The sequence below is a fragment of the Bos grunniens genome, chromosome 17 (genome assembly GCF_055505025.1).
Source record: "Bos grunniens cultivar Pamir isolate PY7600 chromosome 17, Bosgru_T2T1.0, whole genome shotgun sequence".
In the NCBI taxonomy this organism is placed as follows: Eukaryota; Metazoa; Chordata; class Mammalia; order Artiodactyla; family Bovidae; genus Bos; species Bos grunniens.
The window spans coordinates 35,247,203-35,272,270 of NC_141181.1; the positions used below are offsets into that span (position 1 = coordinate 35,247,203).

The 25,068-nt window shown below is 41.0% G+C and overlaps 2 protein-coding genes across 8 annotated transcripts; one reads left to right on the plus strand and one right to left on the minus strand.

The window, feature by feature from the left end:
• Nucleotides 1–4,941: 4,941 nt before the first annotated feature.
• BBS12 (Bardet-Biedl syndrome 12) lies at nucleotides 4,942–17,424 on the minus strand. 7 transcript variants are annotated; one of them, XM_086346866.1, is made up of 4 exons: nucleotides 17,291–17,424; nucleotides 15,176–16,505; nucleotides 9,147–9,209; nucleotides 4,942–6,150 (listed from the first exon to the last, which is right to left on the minus strand). In XM_086346866.1, exon 4 carries the CDS (start codon nucleotides 6,128–6,130, stop codon nucleotides 5,015–5,017), a length of 1,116 nt encoding a protein of 371 aa, XP_086202992.1. In that variant the 5' UTR covers nucleotides 6,131–6,150; nucleotides 9,147–9,209; nucleotides 15,176–16,505; nucleotides 17,291–17,424; the 3' UTR covers nucleotides 4,942–5,014. The 7 variants fall into 7 exon arrangements, with proteins under 7 accessions (XP_086202992.1, XP_086202990.1, XP_086202987.1 ...); XM_086346864.1 differs by having other exon boundaries at nucleotides 4,942–7,130; XM_086346861.1 differs by having other exon boundaries at nucleotides 4,942–7,157.
• Nucleotides 16,911–21,772, plus strand: LOC147355196 (centrin-4-like). Its single transcript, XM_086349368.1, has 7 exons — nucleotides 16,911–16,949; nucleotides 17,206–17,450; nucleotides 17,592–17,751; nucleotides 18,932–19,072; nucleotides 20,217–20,345; nucleotides 20,936–21,073; nucleotides 21,254–21,772. The coding sequence occupies exons 1-7, from the start codon at nucleotides 16,911–16,913 to the stop codon at nucleotides 21,341–21,343; spliced, it is 942 nt and encodes a 313-aa protein (XP_086205494.1). The 3' UTR covers nucleotides 21,344–21,772.
• The last annotated feature ends 3,296 nt before the right edge of the window (nucleotides 21,773–25,068 follow it).

Sequence of the window (25,068 nt, forward strand, 5' to 3'; positions counted from 1 at the left end):
CATGATGTACTCTGCATATAAGTTAAATAAGCAGTGTGACAATATACAGCCTTGACGTACTCCTTTCCCAATTTGGAACCAGTCTGTTGTTTCATGTCCAGTTCTACCTGTTGCTTCCTGACCTGCATACAGATTTCTCAAGAGGCAGGTAAGGTGGTCTGGTATTCCCATCTCTTGAAGAATTTTCCACAGTTTGCTGTGATCCACACAGTCAAAGGCTTTGGCATAGTCAATAAAGCAGAAGTAGATGCTTTTCTGGAACTCTCTTGCTTTTTCGATGATCCAATGAAAGAACCATCTCGCTTTTTCAATGATTCATAATAGCATGAATACATGCAAATACCAGATTTGCAAAAAAAACAAAACTACTATATGAGTTAAACATCTATGTTACTATTAGTGGCACTCATAATCTTCATGACATTTTAACAAAAACTGAGTGTTAATAGTATACAGAAGGAGAATAAAAGTATTGATAGCAAGTAAAATAATATATTTTTTAAAACAGTTCATTTAATGTTCAATACTGTTGTTATTCTAACTTTGAACAAAGTCTGTATAACTGAAATTATTATCTGTGCAAAGTTCTCACATTAACACATATAAGATAAGTGCTAAAGCAAAAATGATATTCTTTTCCCAACCATGAGGATAATCAAATTACATTTTCTAATACATTTAAATTAATCCTGTAAATAAACCAGGCATTCTCTTTTCTTGTTTTGCTGTCATAGGAAAAAAAAAAAGCTTCATGTCACAATTAATGCTTAGAAATATAGACTTTGGAACCAGATAAAACCTTAGTTCAAGTTTCAGCTCTATTACCTATTATCTGTGAGACCCTGGACAAGTTTCTGAACCTTACTAGGCTAATTTCCTCAACCATAAAATGGAGAGAATAGATGTCGCAAAGACTGAGACCAGACATGAGTTATGGGGTGAACTGTGTCCCTATGCCAATTAACACACTGAAGTCTCAAACTCCAGTACTTCAGAATGTGACTATACTTGGAGACAAGGTCCTTAAAGAGGTAACTAAGTTAACAGGAGGTCATTAGGGTGGGCCTTAATCCTGTATGACTGGTATCCTGACCAAAAAAGGAAATCTGGAGAAAGACAGGTGGAGAGAAGATGTGAAGACAATATCTATAAGTCAAGGAGAGACGCCTCAGAGGAAACCAGCCCTGTCCACGGCTTGATCTCAGGCTTTCAGCCTCCAGAATTGTGAGAAAATAAATGTTGTTTAAGTGACCTAGTATATGTTACTTTGTTGTGGTGACTGTGGCAAACTGGTGCAATATATAAAGAATTCAGAAGGGTGCCTGGAACCTGGTAGGTAAACAGTAACTTAATTACTATTATTTTCTTAGAGCTCTTCTAATACTCATTTCCAAAACTACACACATAAATTCAGGTCTTGTAATGTTCAATTTATGGCTAAGTAGCGAAAGAGACTTTGTTGGGATAGGCAGTCTACCATGGGCTCTGGGCACCACTGCATGTTCTTGCTAGGTATCCAGCTCTCTTTCTCAAGGCTGAGTTTGCAGCGAGCAACCATGAATGATGATGTAATATCTTTCTCCAAAAAACAGGCTTACTCGTGCTTACTATAAAAGTTATGAATTGCTTAATCTCTGTGTTCCTCTCCAGCAATACAAACTACTGTGTGTTCAGGCATTCATCACGGGCTCTTTATGTCACCCCTGAGGGACTTGAGAGCACGGGGGACCAACATAAACTAACATGAAGCTCCGGTTACTTGTATAAAGTCCCGTGTCTCTCATCCAGGAGTCTCGAGTCTTCTGCCAGTGTCTCATGAAATTTTAATAGGCTAACTTGTTAGCTTGTAACCAGGGCAAAATTCCAGACCCTGCGTACTTCTTGCCAGTTTTCACTTGAGAGCGCCATGTTTCTCTGGAAAAGATGAGCCCTAGTGGGCGGGGTTAAGAGATATGGCTCCCTGGGCTCTAACAGTGAATGTTTTCACTCAAGAAGTAGGAAAGGGGGAAGGGACTATGGGCTGCCTACTGTACCTGAAAATCAATGTTTGGAAACTAAGTATGTGAGAGAGGTGGGAATAAAAAAAGCCACCCCAATCGTGTGTTGGTGGTCGCCCACTCAGCTTGGTGGGAAGAGGAAGAATGTGAACACGACCACAAGGTAGCATGCCCCACAGCACAAGGAAAAGAAACTGGCTGCGGCTGCCGAGTCAAGGGGTCCCCAGAGATGAAAGGAATGCTGTCAGCAATGAAGAGATACAACTGAGTAGACACAAAAAGACAAAGTTTTCTGAGCACAAGTTGCACAGCTGATCAAAATCAAAAGTAAACACAAAGCACTGCTTCCTGGCATGGAGCCCTTCCCTCCGTCTAAACTTAATACATTTGGCACCTCCCTGCTGATCTCAGCAGCTGTTAAGGAAAAACTCGAGTGTGATGGGGGAACTCTGGGAAAGAAAGGAACTTGAAACTTTATGGCTGTTAGATACAGGTGCCAACTGACATCCCACCCAGCAGTCCCTGAACAAAGTGGGTACTGGGCACAGGGTGGCCAAAGGTACCTAGGGCTGCAGGGCACTGGGGAGATGCGGTGGCATGCAGAGGGCAAATAGAAAGATCCCTGGAGCCTGGGTACTCTCCAGATATTGGCAAGAGAACAAAGGAAAAGCTAGCCCTAACACTGAAATGAAGAGCCAGGAAAAACAAACAAACAAACAAAACCCTCCTTGCCTGCTGCCCTCTCTCTTTGCGCCTTCCTGAGCTCGCAGTCAGGGAGATCACATCATCTCCTGGCAACTGTTAAAGCCCCTAATATTAAAGTGTTAACCTTCTTGGTCCATGTTCCCACGGAGGAAAAGTGACTGAAGTCAACTGATAGGATTGGAGCAAATCTTGCAAAAAGGAAAAAAGTGACCCTGTGGGTGGGGCCCAATGGCCCAATTCACTATACTATTATTATAAAAACACACAATTGGCATCAGTGTGTTATGTGCTTAAACTTAAATGCTCATAAAGTACCCGAGAAGATTCCACCACTTGGGGTATTGCTACAAGCAGAGAAATGAGACAGGCTTCCTGCCAATCACCACCATACCCTACCCCATCCTAACTCACCAACAGGCGGGGACTGAGTGAATGCCTCTATACACTGATGCCTCAAATGTTCACTGTACAGGTGGTATTTAGATATTACAAGGTTGACAAGTTGGAAGCCCCTCTCAGTGGTCCTAACTGTGGCAGTTTTCTTCCTGACTATGGCACTGTCTACCTCAAACTATTCACCAATAGAACCAACTGATAAACAAACAAAATTCAGAACGCTGTTTGCCAAGTCAAGTTCTTTGAGACCATTTGGATAGATTCATAGCACTCAGTCCCTCTGGGAGTCAAACAAACAAATGCTGTCTCCATGCCCACCACAAAGAAGGCTCAGCTCCTTGGTAAGCCTCTTGTTCACTACTGGAGGCAGGACGTGATGCCACCAATGGCAGCTCCCAGATAAGAACACATCACAAACACAGGGACCAGGACAACCTTGTTTCAATCTGACTAATCATATGCTTCTCTTAATGTCTGAGGAGCCTTGGATTTTGTCATGTATGACAACTGAGGCTGCAATTATTGGGTGACAATACCTATCTGACTTAAATTTATGGTTAATTCAAATTAGGGAAGCCAGGTTCGTTGTGATTCTGTTTGCTCAAGCTTGGTTGCTCAGTCCTGTCTGACTTTTGCGACCCTCCCTGGTGGCTCAGGTGGTAAAGAATCTCCCTGCAATGCAGGAGACCTGGGTTTGATTCCTGGGTTGGGAAGAATTCCCTGGAGAAGGGAATGGCAACCCACTCCAGGATTCTTGCCTGGAGAATTCCATGGACAAAGGAGCCTGGCAGGCTACAGTCCCTGAGGTCACAAAGAGTTGGACATGACTGAGCGACTAGGCATATATGATTCAAATCAGGTTTCACAACAAATCCCGAAATATAGTGACCTGGGCCTGTTGTGGTTACATGTGCTCATATGTGGGGAGTGTGGGCCACAATGCTATCTCCACTAGGGATGGGGGCTGCCTTTGGCCCATCTATAGCCTCCTGTAATTTTTGCAATGTCACCAAAGATAAGCAAGTCAGTCAAAGCTCCCCTGCATGGCTCATTATGGACAGCAAATTATAGACTACATTCTGGCTAATAAAAAGACCTATTGGTCCTCCTTGGAATTGACATTTGACTCAATTCAAGATGCTGGGAAACATGGCTGAGGTCAATACTGCAGACTGATTTTATCCTGCTGCTCAGAGTCCATTTTGATAGCCTTAATTTAGTTGCTATATGGGACCAATTGAGTGGATTCGGTATAGAACGAAGTAACCTCTTTGCCAGAGTAATCAGAGTAGCCAACAGCCATGAACATTCAAGTCTGGCTGAGAATTGTTGAAGAGTGAGTTGTTGGAGGAGGCTCTCCACCGTGGGCTCTGAGTGACACTGCAAACATTCTCAGTATGCCATGGCCTAGCTTTAACCAGCTCATGTCTCAGGCTTGTGTTTACATGTTTCAGGCATGAGGAAACAATTACTGTTGGACAAAGAACAAGATGTTTCTGCTTACTATAAAAGCAGTGGCGACCCCAAGCTCAGTGTTCTTCTGCCATAACACAAACACTGAGTGTGCTGGTTTCCATCAATGGCCCTTTTGTTGCTCTTGTGGGACTTAGAGAAATGGGGACCTGGCATAGACCAACCCAAAGCTCTGGGTACTGCTTTTGCTGTGAATAATAAAAAGTCCTGTCTCTGATCCAACCATCTTGTGTATTCTGTAGCATTCCATGAAAAGTAACAGGCTAACTTGTGAGATTATAAGTAGGGCGAAATCCCATATCCTGAATAGTTATTGACACATATCAATTATCTTCTTCTTGGTAAAAGCTGACATTTCAGACACTGAGACTTAACTACCAGAAAATTTATTATTAGCATGACATGTTACCAAAGACAATTTTACAAAGACTTAGCCAATAACTTTACAAAAATAAAAAGCCTTCTGATTCCTGTGAACTTTTCTGTGTGTGTGCAAGTCCAGTGATAATTTCATTGTCTGTCTGAAGTACTAACAGTACTAAATCCAGAGCTCGGCGCCATGCCTCAATTTTTGGTGTAACAACGTCATAAACTCTTGGAATTGGTTCCAACTTATCTGAAATGCCTGAATTTAAAATTACACTGTTAAGTTTACTATATTCATTCAAGATGTAAGATGAAGGAGAGCCAGAGTCTGCAGCATTTTGTAGATGACACTGAATGGATGTGGCAGCTTCAGAGTCTGATGAGTAAACGGAAGTGTTACGCAGGAGAGTTGAGAGGTACCTGTGCCATCCATCTGCCAGGCATTTAAGCACTGTAGGTCTATACAGTGCTGCAGATGAGGCCAGCCAAGAGGAAGTGTTATGCAGCCACCCTGAACAGTCTTGATTTCCTTTATTCACAGACTGTCCCGCAAGACTCTGAAGATGGGTAAGACACAAAATTTCAACTGCACCACCTCCAAGGAAGACCTTTTGCTCTTTCAGAGCATAATACAGACGAGAGGCACAAGTCCAGAACCTGTCTTCTCTGGTTTGCATCTGGGCAATGACTGGGCTAGTCAGTACTACTGTAACCAAATTAATTCCTTCTGTTTTTAACACGACTGCCATTCTGCTGATCCCATCTACAGTGTCAGAGGGAATGCTTCTCCACGTGGTCACAGAGACCCCACTGCCCACACAGTTTTCATTCACGTGTGTGAGGTAGGCCACCTGCACGGCTCCCGAAGCCTCTGCAAAAGCCTGCAGCACACTGTCTTGCACCGATCCAATTACCAGCCGCTTACTATCGGTGCATTTTTCAGCTAAGCGTTCAGACACATTTCCTCGTGCCAGGACAAGGTTCACGTTGAACTTGATTAACACCTGTAATACATGATCTGTCCACAGTTCTTCTGAGCTGTCCTGTTGAACCTTCACGCTTTCTGACACTGTTTTAATATTTGCAGGCTTATTAAATCCCAGATGGCGGTAATTCTCAGTGAGGTCACCCTCAACAAGAACTACACGGACCGACTGATTCTGCAATTCCTTGACCAGAGTAGCAGTGGACATTGACACAACAGTGATGTATCCTGGACAGACACAAGACAAAGTGTCAGGTAAGCCCGGTAAGCAGCAGGTGAAGATTCTTGAAATGTCAAAGGGGAATCGCCCGGTATGGCTGCCTCGCTGCCTGCCTGCATTCTGACGCTGCAGCCGTACTGCTTCGTCCACTAGCCTCATGCTGCTGGGGTCTCCGTGACTCAAACCCACCTCCAACTCTGCCAGATCGCTACAGCTGTAAGTCTTTGGAGCAGCTGCACTAAGTTGTTCTAGAAATCCACCTGGCTTGCTTATCCAGTGATGATCTGTCCTACTAAAATGTCTACTGTGGGTCAGGACTGACTTTCGGCAGTGGGTGTCTGCAAGCAGGTTGTTTTTCAGAGTTTGAGGAGTTCGTGATATGTTCTCATCTGCTTCAAACTTAGCCTGAAGCCTAAACAGTTGAGGTGATTTAACAGGTCTCCCAGAAAGACTGCAGAAGGCCAGTGACTGAGAGGTAACGTCTTTGAGATCATGCTCTTTCTGGACCAAGCCAGTACCTGAAGGGATTTGTAGAGAAGGGTACAAGCTGACACTAAGTCCAGAAAACGTTTCTGTGCTGTCTATATGGTCACATACACTGTGGATAGGTACTTGAAGGGATTCTACCTCTTCAATGCATGAATTCAAGCCTTCTGACATCACAGACGCTATTAATGACATCGGGACACCCAAATGAAGACATTCTTCGGCAGCACTGCTCCATGCACCAACGAGAAACAAAAGAGTACTGGTTCCAGTTCTGTATGTGCTGTTTTGTGCCTGAATGGCTTCATTGAGAAGTTGTCCCACTGCACTGGTTAAATCCAAACTTTCAAGAAGCCTTACTGTTGAGCTAATTAACACACTTTCATGGCACTCTTCATCTATAATAAATTTGGATGATTTTACTGGGCCTAGGAAAGTTCTTCCTGTTTCGGCAAATGAGGAAAGTTGTTGCAGTCCTGTGTGCCTTCTTCTGTTTATGACCCTGCAATCCATCACCAAGAATCATCATCTGCAAATAAAATTAAAACTTTGAACTTTATTCAGGGTACTTCAGGGTTCTAAAAGATGCTTATTAAAAGGAAAATAAGATATAGTTCCTGCTTTTGAGGAGTTTCTGATATATGTAGTTTCCATTAAATATGGCCAGTGCAATGACACAGCATTAATGATAAAGGTATGGGTGTGTGGAGAAGGAACACTTCATTCAATGGGGGAAGTGGATTATAAAGCAGGCAAGAGGCAGTACTTCCAGAAGAACGTAATGTTGGACATGAATAATTTGAAGTAATTAGCAAGCTGAAGGAAGTAGTAGTAAATGCACTATATGTGACAAAAACAATTTATTGGGATAACACACATAATTTAGTTTCATGGGAATATAAAGCAAGTAGTAAGACGAAGCAATAGAAGGAAAGAGACTGGATCATGAAAGGTAGTAGGCACCGTGTCAAACCTGATCCTACTTATCATGGGAAATATGGAAATGTTTTAAGGGGAGAAGAAGAAACACCTTGATGTAGTGTTTGAAAGCACATACTCTGAATCTAGAAGTCTGGGTTTGAACTTGTCTCTACTGCTTAAATTGTGTGGCCTTCAGCAAGTTTCTTAACATCTCTGCCCTGTTTTCATATCTGAAAAATGAGGATAATAACAGAATCTACTTCACAGGGTTATTATAAGGTGTTAAGTGAGTAGATAGTTCTTAGAATAGTGCCTGGCACATAATTAGTGCTTATGAGTACTTGCAATAATAATAATACATTTATAACATAAAATTAAGCAAAAAATATTAAAAATAAAATTAAAGAATATAAAAATAATAACTTTATTATTATTAGTGCTCTGGATATATTACAGTGTAGACCACTGATTGGATGGGTGCCAGACTGGGGGCAGGGAGGCCATGGTTATCCAGATGAGAACTGCTAGAGGGATGCAAGTGAAAGGATGGATTTGGTTATTGATTAGAATATGAGGAGGGGGGAAGCAAGTACTATTTAAAAGGAACTTCAAGAGCAATTAGACTTTTTCACATAATATTTCAGAATTCACATCTAAAATTAGAGGAAGAAGTTATAAGAGGAAGTCTTTAGTCCAATAAAAGAACTTTTTAACAAAGTACCCTCTAACTGAAAAGCCATCTGTAATAAAATAACCTGAGTTGTGAGGTATGAGCTCTTAAAGTACTAGAGCTAAAACTGCAGATAACATACACTTCTCTTCCAACTCTAAGCCTTTAATTTCTTTAACTATATATTTTTTATCACAGTCTTTTAAATTCAAATGTCAAAAAGCCAACAACTCTCAGAGTTTTGCTTTTCCTCTAATGCGGGTCTCGACACTAGTGAATTTGTTCCTATACTACCTATACTGAGATGCATCTCTAAAGCTGAAGAGTACTACAGTTCAGACACACCTCAGGATCAGCAGGAAGCCACAGCATAACTGATGCTCAACAGCAGCTTCCTACAGGCTTTTGAGGGCTAAGGAGAAAAGCCAGTACAGCCAAGGAAAATATATTAATATAACAAATTGTTTGAACTTGGCTTCAAAACCTCTTCTGTGAAATTTTCAATTCTGTAAAACAAAAATAAAATTCTTGATATATTCAGTTCTGTCTCTAGACAGCATGCTGAGACCCATCCTGTCTTACAGTTCTCTGATTTTACCATATGTTTGCTGTCCTTTACCCCAGACAGGGAAGACTGAAGGCAAGAGGAGAAGGGGCAGCAGAGGATGAGATGGTTAGGTGGCATCACTGACTCAATGGATATGAATCTGCACAAACTCTGGGAGATTGTGAAGGACAGGGAAGCCTGGCGTGTTGCAGTCCATGGGGTTGGACAAAGAGTAGGACACAACTTAGCGAGTGAACAACAAACCCATGTATCAATTCTCTACTTATCCAGTTTAAATTCCCATTTGCCAGTTATTACAATCACTCTCTAGTATATTCTCCCTCAAAGCCCTTGTCTTTCTTTTGGTTCATCTTACTCACCTTGCAAAACCACTAAGCTTGATGAAATCCAACTCTGTCTACTCCATGCTTACATTGAGGCAGCTGAAAATAAACAGAGAAACAAACAACCATGCTGACTGGTGTCATTTTAAGTTCATGACTTCAAACTGATAAGTGGCCCTTAATACTGCCTGGCAATCTATTTTTGTAATCCATTTTTTTTATTGTTATTAGGTTCTATTTTTAAAAGTTTCATTTACTCCTGAGTACAAAGGATATTTCATATTTCTCCTAAAAGCTTTATGAAAATTTATAAATTTATTGAAATTTATAAAAAATTCATCTAACATAAACTTAGCTATTTTAAAGTACACATTTCAGCAACACTTTGAACATTTATAGTGTTGTACAATCACTACCTTTATCTTGTTCCAAAACATTTCCATTATCCCCCAAGAGAAAACCCTGCGGTGTTAAGTAGTCCCTCCCTGTACTCTCAGCCCCACCAGCCACCAACCTGCTTTCTTACCTCTACAGACTTACTTATTCTGGATATTTCATATAAACAGAATCATATAACAAGGGACCCTTTGTGTCTGGTTTCTTTCACTTAGCATCATGCTTCTGAAGTTCATCTGCACTAAGCAAGTGCCAGTATTCCATTCCTTTTTATGCATGTAGGTCGGTGGCTATCATTTTGTTTATCCATTCATGGGCATTTGGATTGCTTCTACTTTGGGATTATTGTGAAAAGTGACACTAAAACATCTGTGTACAAGTGTTTGAGTATCTGTTTTCAATTCTTTGGGGTAGGCACACACCTAGGAGTGGACATCTGGTAATTCCGTATGTGTTTCTGTGGAACTGCCGAACTTTTCTGTAGCAGCCAAACCATTTCACTTTCCTACCAGTAATGTACAGGCCTTTACATTTCTCCACACTCTTGCTCTATTAGTTTTCTAGGTCTGCTTTACCAAATTACCCACAAATGGGTGGCTCAACAACTACACATATTTACTATCTCATGGTTCTGGAGCCTAGAAGTCTGAAATTAAGGTATCTGCAGGGCCACACTCCTTTTGAAGGCTCTAGGGAAGAATCCTCTGGGCCTCTTCCAGCCTCTGGCTGCTCCCAGAGGTCCTTGGCTTTGCCAGCACAACGCCAATCTCTGCTTCCCTTTCACGTTGGTTGCTTCAGAAAAATTTGTTGAAAAGATAAGCTTGAAAAGCCAAAACTTGCCTTTTGCTTTTGTTTTTCATTTCTAACACATTTTGGGAGCTTACTAAGTAGAAGGCAGTTTACCTGCATCACAGAATGTAGTCTTCACAACAACAATAACACACATATATATACTACCACTAATTTACTTTAATTATGTACAAAATGAATAATAAATAATATATAAATTTTACAGCTAGTGAGAAAAAGGTTAAGACCTAAAATCCATGTTTGTCTAATGCCTAAGCCCCAAGTTATTAACTACTCTACAATACTGCTTTCTGGGGGCCCCTCTACCCAGCATGATAGTAACTCACTCTCTTTTGTAGAATCTTCCACTGCACTTCCCACTTCAAAGCTTTTATGCTTTCTTCTAAGCCTTGTTCATACCCTTAACATGGATAGGCCTTTTTTTTTCCTCTCAGGTATCAGTGTCTCTGTTTATGGTTTCTGCACTATGCTTTCTATACTATGCTTGTTTATTTGGCTCTGGGCATGTGGGATCTTTAGTTGGAGCACAAGAATTCTTAGTTACAGCACAGTTCCCTGACGAGGGATCGAACCCAGACCCCCTGCATTGGGAGCTCAGAGTCTTAGTCACTAGACCACCAGGGAAGTCACTCTACACTATGTTTAAGTCACAGAATGTCACTGACTGTAACCATGCTGTGCTCAGTTGTGTTTGACTCTTTATGAATCAGAAATGGCAACCCACTCCAATATTCTTGTCTGGGAAATCCCATGGACAGAGAAGCCTGGCAGGTTACAGTCCATGGGGTCACAAAGAGTTGGACATGACTTAGCGAATGAACAACAACAACAACTAAAGTACTTGGTTTAGAACACTAAGACATGCAAAGCTTTTCGGGAGTTGGATTTTTAAAAAATTAATGTCTTCTGAAAAGGTATGATCAGCTACAAAATCAAGAGTTTGCCTAGCTCCAATCCATACAATGTGCGAGACCCGGGTTCAATCCCTGGGACGGGAAGATCTCCTGGAGAAGGAAATGGCAACCCACTTCGGTATTCCTGCCTGGAAAATCCCATGGACAGAGGCGCCTGGTAGGCTACAGTCCATGGGGTCACAAAGAGTCAGACATGACTGAGCGACTTTACTCACTTTAATCCATTCCCAATACAGTCTAATTATTTCACTCCACTGTTTAAAACCTCCAACCTGGAAAATAAAGCTTTTATACCTGTTACAGGAGTCCCTTATAAAAATAATTTGAAATCCTTTCACTCCTCTGTTCAGAATTCTGCAGAGCCTTCCCATTTTACTCAAGTGAAAGTGAAAGTGAAAGTCAAAGTCCTTACAGCATGCTAAGAATCTGTACTTCTCCCCTTTACCTCTCTGTCTCCTACTACTCTATCCCTTGATCACTCTGCTCTGGCCTCCTTTCTGTTCCTGGAACATGTAAGGCATGCCTCCTACCTTAGTGTTTCTGTTCTGCTTCTTCCCTCTTTCTGGGATGCTCCTCTCCAAGAAATCTATGGTCTCACCTCCTTTATATTTATGCAAATATCCCCCTTTCAACAAGATCTATCCTGAATACCCTATTTAACAATGCAAACTCCTCTTTTCCCTTATGGAAATCCCTACATTCTGGACTCCCTTTGCTAAGTCACTTCAGTTGTGTCCGACTCTGTGCGACCCCATAGACGGTAGCCCACCAGGCTCCCCCGTCCCTGGGATTCTCTAGGCAAGAACACTGGAGTGGGTTGCCATTTCCTTCTCCAATGCATGAAAGTGAAAAGTGAAAGTGAAGTCGCTCAGTCGTGTCCGACCCTCAGTGACCCCATGGACTGCAGCCTTCCAGGCTCCTCTGTCCATGGGATTTTCTAGGCAAGAGTACTGGAGTGGGGTGCCATGTTGCCTTCTCTGGGACTCCCTTTATCTGCTCTAATTTTTTCCCCATAACATTCAGTTCACTTCAGTTCAGTCGCTCAGTCATGTCTGACTATTTGTGACTCCATGAATTACAGGCCTCCCTGTCCATCACCAACTCGCGGAATTCACCCAAACTCATGTCCATCAAGTCGGTGATGCCATTCAGCCATCTATCCTCTGTCATCTCCTTCTCCTCCTGATCCCAATCCCTCCCAGCATCAGAGTCTTTTCCAATAAGTCAACTCTTTGTATGAGCCAAAGTATTGGAGTTTCAGCTTTAGCATCAGTCCTTCCAAAGAACACCCAGGACTGATCTCCTTTAGAATGGACTGGTTAGATCTCCTTGCAGTCCAAGAGACTCTCAAGAGTCTTCTCCAACACCACAGTTAAAAAGCATCAATTCTTCGGCACTCAGCTTTCTTCACTGTCCAACTTTCCCATCCATACATGACCACTGGAAAAACCATAGCCTTGACTAGACGGACCTTTGTTGGCAAAGTAATATCCCTGCTTTTGAATATGCTATCTAGGTTGGTCATAACTTTCCTTCCAAGGAGTAAGCGTCTTTTAATTTCATGGCTGCAATCACCATCTGCAGTGATTTTGGAGCCCAAAAAAATAAAGTCTGATACTGTTTCCACTGTTTCCCCATCTATTTCCCATGAAGTAATGGGACCAGATGCCATGATCTTCGTTTTCTGAATGTTGAGCTTTAAGCCAACTTTTTCACTCTCCACTTTCACTTTCATCAAGAGGCTTTTGAGTTCCTCTTCACTTTCTGCCATAAGAGTGGTGTCATCTGCATATCTGAGGTTATTGATATTTCTCCCGGCAATCTTGATTCCAGCTTGTGTTTCTTCTAGCCCACTGTTTCTCATGATGTACTCTGCATAGAAGTTAAATAAGCAGGGTGATAATATACAGCCTTGACGTACTCCTTTTCCTATTTGGAACCAGTCTGTTGTTCCATGTCCAGTTCTAACTGTTGCTTCCTGACCTGCATACAAATTTCTCAAGAGACAGGTCAGGTGGTCTGGAATTCCCATCTCTTTCAGAATTTTTCACAATTTATTGTGATCCACACAGTCAAAGGCTTTGGCATAGTCAATAAAGCAGAAATAGATGTTTTTTCTGGAACTCTCTTCCTTTTTCCATGATCCAACGGATGTTTTTGGTCTCTGGTTCTTCTGCCTTTTCTAAAACCAGCTTGAACATCTGCAAGTTCACAGTTCACGTATTGCTGAAGCATGGCTTGGAGAATTTTGAGCATGACTTTACTAGCGTGTGAGATGAGTGCAATTGTGCGGTAGTTTGAGCATTCTTTGGCATTGCCTTTCTTTGGGATTGGAATGAAAACTGACCTTTTCCAATCCCGTGGCCAGGCCTATCACCTTACAAAATAGTACAGTATACTTATTTAATTTACTATCTATTGACTATGTCCCTCTCTTGGAAAGTAATTCCTAGAAGGGCAGTTTTAGTCAGTGATGTACCCCATATACTGAGAACACTGTCTGATATATTACAAGTACTCAATAACTATCTGACAGGTGAATAAATGAACGGTTTTCACCACATTTATTATCTCATACTTGAGTACAGAAGTGAAACAAGATTAAACAGATGCCATTTTCAGCATTCCTCAACCATAAATTTAAGGTTCAGCCACCCTTAGAGTCAACATAATTCTTATTTGGCACTTAGTTGAGGCCCTTTAACCGCTTCCAAAATGTTCCTCCTTTACATGGTTGTCAGAAATAGCTTTGAAAAACACAAACCTAATCAGATCATTCCACTGCCTAAAAACATTTATCTTAGAAAAAAGAATCTTTATTCCTAGCTTGATATAGCTGACTTCCAGCTAATTTATAAGACTAATCTCTTCCACCTTTCCTTATAAACCCCATGATCTCACCACACTACAAGTACATTCATTTTTGCACATATTATACTCTACTCTGAATATCCTAGCCTTATCTTCACCTTGGCAAATGCTATACATCTTTCACGACCTAAGGCAAATGCCTCACTTTTTGGTACAGCTTCTTCCAATTCCTCAAGGAGTAGTAGTACCTCCTTCTTTGGCTGCCAAAGTACTTTCTATATACATCTACTAAGGCACTTAGCATCCTGAATTAAAAATCATGTGTTTATGTCTGTGCCTTTCTCCCCCACTACTCTGTAGGTTCCCTGCCTTCATTCATCTTTATACTTTACACTCAGTTTCTTTCAAACTCACCCAATAAATGGCATAGTATGTGATACACAGAAAGCATTAAATAAATTTAGTAGATTTAAGAGTTATATGGGTTTAATATTTTTTCTAGATTAATATTATTAATGTTCTAGAGTAAAATTAGATTAGTAACAGCTATTTTTCAATGCCAAGTACTTCCTAAGACCTAGAAACCTTGCAATCTATACCCATAATTGAAAAATCATTTTCACTATAAGTTAATATCCTAAATATAAAAGCCTAAATTAAAAAATGAGGCAAAAACAGGTTAACACATTACTCAGTCTTTAAACTGCCAAGAGATCAAACTTGATCCAGCAAAGTCTAAAAATTTGAATTGTTTCTACTTGGTCATTATTCATTTCTGATTTCAGAAATCCCTTTAATACTAGTTGTAAAGATGAACTGTATGTCCTTGAAACCAATCAAGAGCAACTTTCTCAGTGAGATTAATGGCCTGAAAAATCCATATATAGTATAATTAAGTGACTGAACATTTTCCTTAATTCACAAACTATCTTGAATTTGCATCATTTTCATTTCCACTGGGGTAACTTTACACATAAAAATCACTTCTAATATTAGAACAGCCCACCTATTTTCCAGAATCCTAATGAGTTGGTTTTTTTCCAGTCAATGATTACAATGCTTGTAAGGTGCCTGGGATATAATGTAAACAAAACAAGATGTTGGCTTTGGAAAACGTGCCATGTTTCTACTTACTGAAATAGGAGAAGTGATTTGGGAGACTACTTCAAGAATATACTTTGCACAATTTTCTTTCCTTCAGTTCAGTTCAGTCGCTCAGTCGTGTCCGACTCTTTGCAACCCCATGAACTGCAGCACGCCAGGCCTCCCTGTCCATCACCAACTCCCGGAGTTCACTCAGACTCACAGCCATCGAGTCAGTGATGCCATCCAGCCATCTCATCCTCTGTCGTCCCCTTCTCCTCCTGCCCCCAATCCCTCCCAGCATCAGAGTCTTTTCCAATGAATCAACTCTTCGCATGAGGTGGCCAAAGTACTGGAGTTTCAGCTTTAGCATCAGTCCTTCCAAAGCAATCCCAGGGCTGATCTCCTTCAGAATGGACTGATTGGATCTCCTTGCAGTCCAAGGACCTCTCAAGAGTCTTCTCCAACACCACAGTTCAAAAGAATCAATTCTTCGGCGCTCAGCCTTCTTCACAGTCCAACTCTCACGTCCATACATGACCACAGGAAAAACCATAGCCTTGACTAGAAGGACCTTTGTTGGCAAAGTAATGTCTCTGCTTTTGAATATGCTATCTAGGTTGGTCATAACTTTCCTTCCAAGGAGTAAGCGTCTTTTAATTTCATGGCTGCAGTCACCATCTGCAGTGATTTTGGAGCCCAGAAAAATAAAGGCTGACACTGTTTCCACTGTTTCCCCATCTATTTCCCATGAAGTGATGGGACCGGATGCCATGATCTTCGTTTTCTGAATGTTGAGCTTTAAGCCAACTTTTTCACTCTCCACTTTCATTTTCATCAAGAGGCTTTTGAGTTCCTCTTCACTTTCTGCCATAAGGGTGGTGTCATCTGCATATCTGAGGTTATTGACATTTCTCCCGGCAATCTTGATTCCAGCTTGTGCTTCTTCCAGTCCAGCGTTTCTCATGATGTACTCTGCACAGAGGTTAAATAAGCAGGGTGACAATATACAGCCTTGACGAACTCCTTTCCCTATTTGGAACCAGTCTGATGTTCCATGTCCAGTTCTAACTGTTGCTTCCTGACCTGCATACAAATTTCTCAAGAGGCAGGTCAGGTGGTCTGGTATTCCCATCTCTTTCAGAATTTTCCAGTTTATTGTGAATCCACACAGTCAAAGGCTTTGGCATAGTCAATAAGGCAGAAATAGATGTTTTTCTGGAACTCTCTTGTTTTTTCCATGATTCAGCAGATGTTGGCAATTTGATCTCTTCAAGAAGATAAGGGAGATAAAGGGAAAACCCTATGCAAAAGTTAATTCTTCCTGAATCCAGTGTTGGAGAATCCAGTATGATTTTTAGAAGTTGCTCTAGAGAAGGCACTGCAGGAGGTAGAGAGTCCAGGCGTGTAAGCAATTAAGCGTTAGAAGTTTTAATAGACTATCACCTCTTCATTCCTACTCCCCAAACTTAAGCTGGCCCCTGACTAGATTCAGACCTGGGCTGAACCAGTAAGTCTGGCCCTCTGGACAAGAATTTGCTTTGGACATCTAAATCTTGACGGTTAATGAGTCAAATGGATTATCAGGCTACCTACGCTGGACTCAAGTGAGGATCTATGCTGGAAATGGTTGGAAAATCAGCCAAATTTGGCAAAAAGGAATCTTCCCACTGGAACAGTTGAAGGTGATAATGTGGTGGTGGGGGTGGGGGGGGGGGGTGGGTGGGTGTGTGTGTGTGTGTTTTGGGGGTGGGGGGAGGGGCGGTAGAAAAGGCTGATAGCGATTATGCGTGGGTCCAACGTGCAAAGAAACGCTACAACACAGGTAAAAACTCTTTCCTATGCCGAGAGTTTTCATGTGAATGCCAAGGGCCCAGGCACACAGCACGCCTCTCCTGTAAAGAAATGTTGCCAACTAGGCCAGAATCCCGGCAAACCACGGAGGAGGCAAGCGGTTAAAAAAGCCAAGGCCCGCACACTGTGGAGGCTGAGGGACGTCTAGCGGCGCAAGCAAAGGGCAGTCCCCTTCGACTCTGGTAATCTGGCCGGATGATAAACCTAAGCCTGGACCAATTTACCAGGCTCTAGAGCCTCATCCTTTCCTCCACGCCCCAAAGGGTCAGAAAAAGAAACAAGAGCTCCCTCACGTCTCCACCAAAGACTTACCATTTGGTAGAAACACCTCCCTACTAATCTCGCTTTCGTCTCCATTCCTACGAGACGCTCCCCGACGTTCTGCTGGCACTGGGAAGCCAAAACGCCAGGGTAAAGAACCTTCCCTTACGCCTCGTATTTTGCGCAAGCGCGCGGCGGGCTGGGCGGGCTGGTAGTTTTGGTTGCTAAGATACCAGATGGAAAGTTCCCCTTAACGGTAGGCGGGTAAAGGCAGACCATTACGCTACTGGTAGAGACTAGAGAGAGGGGGCGGGCCTCGAGGGTCTTCTTTCCTGACTATTGGGTGAAACAACTGTCAGTCAGTGGGGAAGAAAGCCTGGATAGGCGGGGCTGCAGGGGAGATCGGCGAGAGCGGCCTTAGCAACGGTTTGCTGGCGGTGAGGTACTGTTGCGCAGCTCGGCTGGCAGGTAAAGCTAGGAGGTTCCGGCCTGGGGCGCCGGTTGGAGACATGGTGAGTGCGAAAGTGCAACTTCTTATTGGGGCTGAGGCTGAAGTTTCTCCCTGAAATAAGGAATTCTGTTTGCTTTTTGAAATGTATTATTCGCCTCCTTTCATTATCCTCGAGTGTCATTAGTAACCCCTCCATTCGTCGCCGAATAGAAGCGCAGTGTCCGTGGCTCTAGGGACGGAAGAGCGGTTCTCCAGTTTATTTTTTCCCCTCTTCAACCCCAGCAACCGTTTTACCAATGGCGTTGGAGACAGGAACCACTTGCTAGCCAGAAACGAGTTGAATACAGAGAATAAGAGGCTTTAAAACTGTTGAAGGATATGGGCCTCTAGGAAAGACATCCGGAACCCTGAAAAAACTGGCCGGGGAAGCTACGACCTCTGCCATTGGAACTACTGAAGACCAGACCAGTGTAGCTGCCGTCCAGGCATGAAGAATTCGCTGCTACTACGACCAACTCTTAAGATATGTGAAGCTGGTGTCTAGATATGCAGTGACATGGAATCTCTGATACTACTGCCTCTTATCCCAGAGCTGAAGACATGATACTGAAATGAGGCTACAGCAGAAAATGGCAGATAGCAGGAAGATGACCTCCATCTTCCCTGTATATTGATAATTGGTCCAACCTTTATTCTTCTCCAGATCCCTGGAGTAATTTTTTTAACCTGAAAAATGTATTTTTTTTTTCATTTCCCAGTCTTCAATATAGAAAAGTACTTGAGAAGGTGGGAAAAGATACGATGTTTCAATCAACCATATCTCATACATTTTATTATGAGACTTACAGGCACAGATGAAAGTAAATATGCCTTAAACACTGCTGTTCGGATATACCAAGTAAGGCCATTAAACACTGCTGTTTGGATATACCAAGTAAGGCCAATTTTTTCCCATATAACATATACTATTCTGGCATGTCTTCTTTGCCTTTTCTGCTTCTCAAAGGGCACTAAGTTGAAAGAAAACCCCAAGATGTAAAAACGAACCAGGCTTTCCAGCAAGATATATATTTATAACTAAAAGCATGAATGTTAGCAAAGGGAAAGGGGAAAATTCTTGAGGTTCATTATATGGAATAGGATGCTTGACTATATTTATTATACTTAGTCCATTAATTCTGGTTCTGGTACTTGTCCCAGTTACACAGTTTATCTTTCACCCACATGTGTATTTATTACAGGCATCCAGACCAAGTTCAGACCAATGGAAAAAAAATGCAGCAAAAATTGAATTGAATGAAACTCAAAAGCAAGAAATTAAAGAGGCCTTTGATTTATTCGATGTTGATGGGTCTGGAACCATAGATGTGAAAGAACTGAAGGTTCTGAAATTACTTCTAATTCTGAAACATTTGAAAAACTTTATCATTGATTTATTGCAAACTTTAAGTCTTTCATTAACAGTAGCTTTCTGAAAGCTTGATATAAAATCTCTTAAGTGCAGACACCTACCCCTTTAGTGTATAGATCTGGCCTACACTAACCGAAATAGTATCTTGTTAAGTATTTTACTCTTGTTTTATGAATGAGTAGGTCAAAGCCTTAGTGATAAAGAACCTGCTTGCCAGTTCAGGAGACATAAGAGATGCAGGTTGATCTGTGGGTTGGGAAGGTCCCCTGGAGGAGGGCATGGCAACCCACTCCAGTACTCTGGCCTGGAGAAGCCCATGGAGCCTGGCGGACTACAGTCCATAGGGTAGCACAGTTAGACATGACTGAAGTGACTTAGCACTCACGCACACAGGCCAAAGCCCATCATGAGATTGAAACCTAAGCATGCTGATCTGACTTTCTAGGTTTAAGCTGCTGCTGCTAAGTCACTTCAGTCGTGTCTGACTCTGTCCAACCCCACAGACAGCAGCCCACCAGGCTCCCCCATCCCTGGGATTCTCCAGGCAAGAGCACTGGAGTGGGCTGCCATTTCCTTCTCCATTGCATGAAAGTGAAAAGTGAAAGTGAAGGCGCTTAGTCATGTCCAACTCTTCTCGACCTCATGGACTGCAGCCCACCAGGCTGCTCCATCCATGGGATTTTCCAGGCAAGAGTACTGGAGTGGGGTGCCATTGCCTTCTCCAAGTTTTAAGCTGCTGCTGCTAAGTCACGTCAGTCGTGTCCGACTCTGTCCGACCCCATGGACAGCAGCCCACCAGGCTCCCCCATCCCTGGGATTCTCCAGGCAAGAGCACTGGAGTGGGCTGCCATTTCCTTCTCCAATGCATGAAAGTGAAAAGTGAAAGTGAAGTCGCTCAGTCGTGTCTGACTCTTAGCGACCCCATGGACTGCAGCCTACCAGGCTCCTCCGTCCATGGGATTTTCCAAGCAAGAGTACTGGAGTGGGGTGCCATTGCCTTCACCAAGGTTTAAGCTAGTCCAGAGTAAAAAAGAGAGACTGTAGTAATTAACAGGTAATTTAAGAGCTAGGAATGAGACTGTGGCCTATTATAACTTATCTACTTTCTATTTCAGATTGCAATGCGGGCCTTAGGATTTGAGCCGAAGAAAGAAGAAATTAAAAAGATGATAGCTGAAACTGACAAAGAAGGAATTGGCACCATTAGTTTTGAAAAATTTTTTGCCATAATGAGTGTAAAAATGGTATGGTAGTGATTTTGTTTTTCAGTGAAATACAAGCAATAGCCTTCTACATTTTTTGGCTGGAGCAATCAGAGGAAAATATAACCATCTTTAAAGATGGGTAGGATTTAGACAGATAGGCATAACAAGATTAAAGACATTTTCAGGGTAGTAATGAAGACTGTCCAGTGTGAGAAGAGGATTTTTGTTAGGAAATAATAAGGATAGAGAGAATGGGGCCAGCATTTTGAAGCCTTGAAATCAGCAATTTATTGCCTCTTTTTCTCAGGCATAATCCTAGAGAGCACTGAATGAGACAAAATGCGTATTGTCTTGGAGCTTACATATTTGATAAGGGATCTCAGTTACCTGAGGTCAATAAGAGATAGATTCTCTTTGTCACTCTGTGGCTCTTCCACTTAAATAAACCCTGAGTTTCAATACCTTGAGGGCAGATGTGAATGCACTGGAATAATTGCCAAAAGTCAGAAGAGCAGTAAATAAAGCTCAGTCTACCTGCTATATTTCTGTTCTAGACCTCAAAGACCTATGCATCTAGACTGATAAATAAATGAAAGACTAATGACATTTAGTTGTTTTTGTTTTTAAAGAGTGAAAAGGATGAAAAAGAAGAAATACTGAAGGCTTTCAAATTATTTGATGATGATGATACAGGAAGTATATCACTGAACAATATCAAGAGGGTTGCTAAGGAACTAGGGGAAAATTTAACAGATGATGAACTTCAGGTAAATTTCACTTATTTGTATAATTATAATTTATAATTATACAATTTATATAATTTTTAGTTATATTCTTTGGTTATATTAATAAATTTAAAATTTGGTTTTGAGTGTGTATTTGAATGTTCATTTATATCATCCCTTTTTAGTAGATTTCACATATCCTATTTACCTTTCATTTTACAGGAAATGCTTGATGAGGCTGATCATGATGGGGATGGAGAAATAAACAAGGAAGAATTTTTGAAAATGATGCAAAAGACCACTCTTTATTAATGCTGTCTTTTGTGCCTTCTGGAAAGTTGTTAACACGTTTGTATTTGTTGTAAGTTCCATAATAGCTGAATGTATTCATTTTCAGTGTTTATATACACAAACTCTTGATGTCTAATCCATGTGAGAAGTTACATGTTGCTACCAGTATTTTGTTAAATCTATAACATCAAGAAATAAAATGTAGTGACTTCCTTAAACTATGAATCTGAAAAACAGTGTTAATTACAAGTGCTGTTTTTAGAGCTCCAGGTTCTAAAACTTAGATTTTTTTAAAATTTATGGAAATTGGCCCCACATCATATGAATTTGGCAATCCAGCCATTACTTTCCCTATTATTTTCCTTTTGTGCAACTCTAAAAATGAACATTTGCTTTTTAACTGATTATTCAGATGTGTAAAGTCTTAAATAAAACTGTCTGGCAGCTTCATTATTTGCTAATTTTCTTATAAAGAAATTTAAAGCAGCACTTACATCATCCAGACTTTCCTACACATTTCTTTAATAGCTGTGTCCCTAGGACAGGTGCTAAAGATTTTACTTATGTTGTCTCAGTTATTATGTAGAAGCAGTACTAAACACACAGACAGTATTAACTCCATCCTACTACATATGAGAAAACTAAAGGTCAGAGAACTTAAATTTTAAAATTGCTAAAGATCTCAGAATTCACTTACTTTTATCCCAGAACAAATTAAAACTTACCTGGTTTTCCACATTTTCCTTCCTCTCCTGGGAGCAAGATCAAATCCAACAGTAGAGAGATAATTTAAGAACCTGCCATAAAGGTGGTTGACATTAGAGTAATGCTTACTAAAAGAAAAATCATCTCAATCACTAATCAACATCAGAGATTTTTGGATTGTCTGCTAGTAGAAAGGGTTATGAAGGATCCAATGAATTAGATGTGGATCTTACTGTGTCTAAATTGGCTGGTAGTTCCTGTGGTAGGCATCTTCTGAAGTGGTTCTCAGTGATCCTAGTTTCCTGGTATACCTGCCCTTGTGTAATCCCTTTGTTGAGTGTGGGTGGAATAGATCTAGTGAATGGCTACTAATGAACAGAATATGGCAAAAATCATGGGCTGTCTCTTCCAATATTAGGTCTTAAAAGCCTGTGACTTCCCTCTACTGGCACTCTCCTGACTTTTTTTTTTTTTTGCTTGCTCTAGCGAAGCAAGCAGCTGTGTTTTGATCTGCCCTATGAAAAGGAACACATAGCAAGGAGCTAAGCGTTGGAGGAACCTAGGCTTTCAGTCTGTCAACAAAAAACTGAATCCTGCCAGCAACCATTTGAAGGTGCTTGAAAATAGATCCCTCTCTAGTTGATCTTAGACTGCAGCACCTGTTGGCATCTTCATTACAACCAGTGAGAATCCCTGAAGCAGAGGATTCAGTTAAGCCATGTCTGAACTCCTGAACATCAGAAACTCTGAGATGATAAAGGTTATTTTAAGCTACTAAGTCTTGGAGTAATTAGTTACATAGCAAGGAATAACATAGTCCCTCATCTTGAAGCTCCGGTGTTGACATCTTACCTGTTGAATTGCTTGATATACAAGTAAGTAACAATTAAAACTATCCATACTAAAGAATTGATGCTTTTGAACTGTTGTGTTGGAGAAGACTTGAGAGTCCCTTGGACTGCAAGGAGATCCAACCAGTCCATCCTAAAGGAGATCAGTCCTGAATATTCATTGGAAGGACTGATGCAGAAGCTGAAACTCCAATACTTTGGCCACCTGATGCAAAGAACTGACTCTTTACAAAATACCCTGATGCTGGGAAAGATTGAAGGCGGGAGGAGAAGGGGACGACAGAAGACAAGGTGATTGGATGGCATCACCGACTCAATGGACATGAGTTTAGTGAACTCCGGAAGTTGGTGATGGACAGGGAGGCCTGGCATGCTGCGATTCACGGGGTCACAAAGACATGACTGAACTGAACTGAACTGATACTAAATAAAGAGAAGATTAATTAGACTTATCACATGAGAATATAACCATATAGCAACACCATTTATTAGGATGCTTCTGTTTTCTGACTACTCACTTTCAACCACATATATGAAACAGCAAATTTTCTCCCTCATCTTTGTAGCTTGGTGCCTTAGTCTGTTTGGGCAGCTATAACAAAATACCACAGAATAAACCATAGAAATATATCTCTCATGGTTTGGAAGTCTGGAAGTTTGAGATCAGTCAGGACAGCATGGTCAAGTAAGGGCTTTCTCCATTGGAGGCTTTTCATTGGAAGAGGTTAGGGAGCTCCATGGGATCTCTTTTATAAGAACGCTAATCCTATTCATGAGAGCTCCACCGTCATGACCTGAGCATTTCCCAAAGGCCCCACCAACAAATAGCATCACCTTTGGGGGTTAGGATTTAAACATATGAGTCCAGGATTTGGGGGTGGGGGGAGGCACACATAAATATTCAGACCATAGCACTTGGATATTAAGAGAACTTCAGCCCACCAATGAGCGGACTCCTAAAAATTTTCTATTAAAGGTAGTTCCTGCAACCCTGAAGCTGACGCTCAAATGACCCTTTCCTCAGAGCCATTGATTGTTATAAATGTCCTGGAGTTCTGATTGATATTTTAGTTGCTAACAAGCAGGTTGTTGGCACTGAAAGTAACTACTGGGCTTCAGGCAGCACTAAAATAGGGGATGATTTCAAGGCTGGTGCTGATAGAATCTTGACAACTATAAAAACAGACTAACAACAAACATCAAAATGGATTAAAATGCATATTGGATGGATCACAATCAGACCTGGGAATAAGCAGCAAGCCAAGGAAACAAGAATATGTAGCAAAATCTAAACAATTTTTTAATTATTAAAGAAATTGAATCTGAAAATTAAAATTGTTCCTACAAAGGAAACTCTAGTTCCAAAGAGTGTGTTGGTGATTTCTGCCACTTAATGAAGAGAATATTTAATTTTTCCAGAGAACAGAAATAGAAATAACTCTTCCAAACTTGGTTTGTGAGGTTAGCAAAACTTTTTTACCAGAAGCTACAAGGACAATGCATTTTTAACCAAGTTAGGTTTGTTTCAGAAAAACAAGATTTATTTAGCATTTGAAATTTGATCAATGTAATTAATGTATCACATTTTAGAATAAAAACCAAAAATCATGTAATCATTTCAGTAGGGAAAAAAGTGTTGCACCTGATAAAATTTAAACTCTATTCATTATAAAAGCTGTGGCAAACCAGGAATAGGAGAGAATTTCTGTTAACTGTATGAAGGTATCTTCAAAACCTTAAAACATCATCTTAATTGCAAAACATTCAAATCTTCCTCTCTGAGCTGAGGATTAAGAACAGAATGTCCTTTATCGCTAACTTCTGTTCAACACTGTACTGATGAGCTAGTCAGCAGAGGAAGAATAAAGTTCTTTTTATTTGCAGATGACATGATGTATACACAGAGTATTCAAAAGAACTTAGACATTGTTGGATGCAAGGTGGTTATATTAAATGCAAATATAATACAATTGTATTTTCACATACCAGGTACAAATAACTGGAAAATGAAAAATTTAAGCGACTAATATAATAGTTTTTATAAAAATTTATATATAAATTTATAAAATAAAATATAAATTTATATAAAAATATAAAAATCCCATGGGTAAATCTAATGAAGATACAGAAATCTTCTATATCAAAATTTGTAAAAGAATATGGAGACAAAGAAGACTTTAATAAAAAGAG

What these genes read in the sequence shown, in the direction of transcription:
- BBS12 (XM_086346862.1), bottom strand. Translation starts at nt 7,141, where the DNA reads ATGGATTGCAGGGTCATAAACAGAAGAAGGCACACAGGACTGCAACAA.
- LOC147355196 (XM_086349368.1), top strand. Translation starts at nt 16,911, where the DNA reads ATGCGTGGGTCCAACGTGCAAAGAAACGCTACAACACAG. An exon ending in GGGCGCCGGTTGGAGACATG is followed by an intron (nt 17,752 to 18,931) that starts GTGAGTGCGAAA and finishes TATTTATTACAG; the next exon opens with GCATCCAGACCAAGTTCAGA. An exon ending in TAACAGATGATGAACTTCAG is followed by an intron (nt 21,074 to 21,253) that starts GTAAATTTCACT and finishes TTCATTTTACAG; the next exon opens with GAAATGCTTGATGAGGCTGA.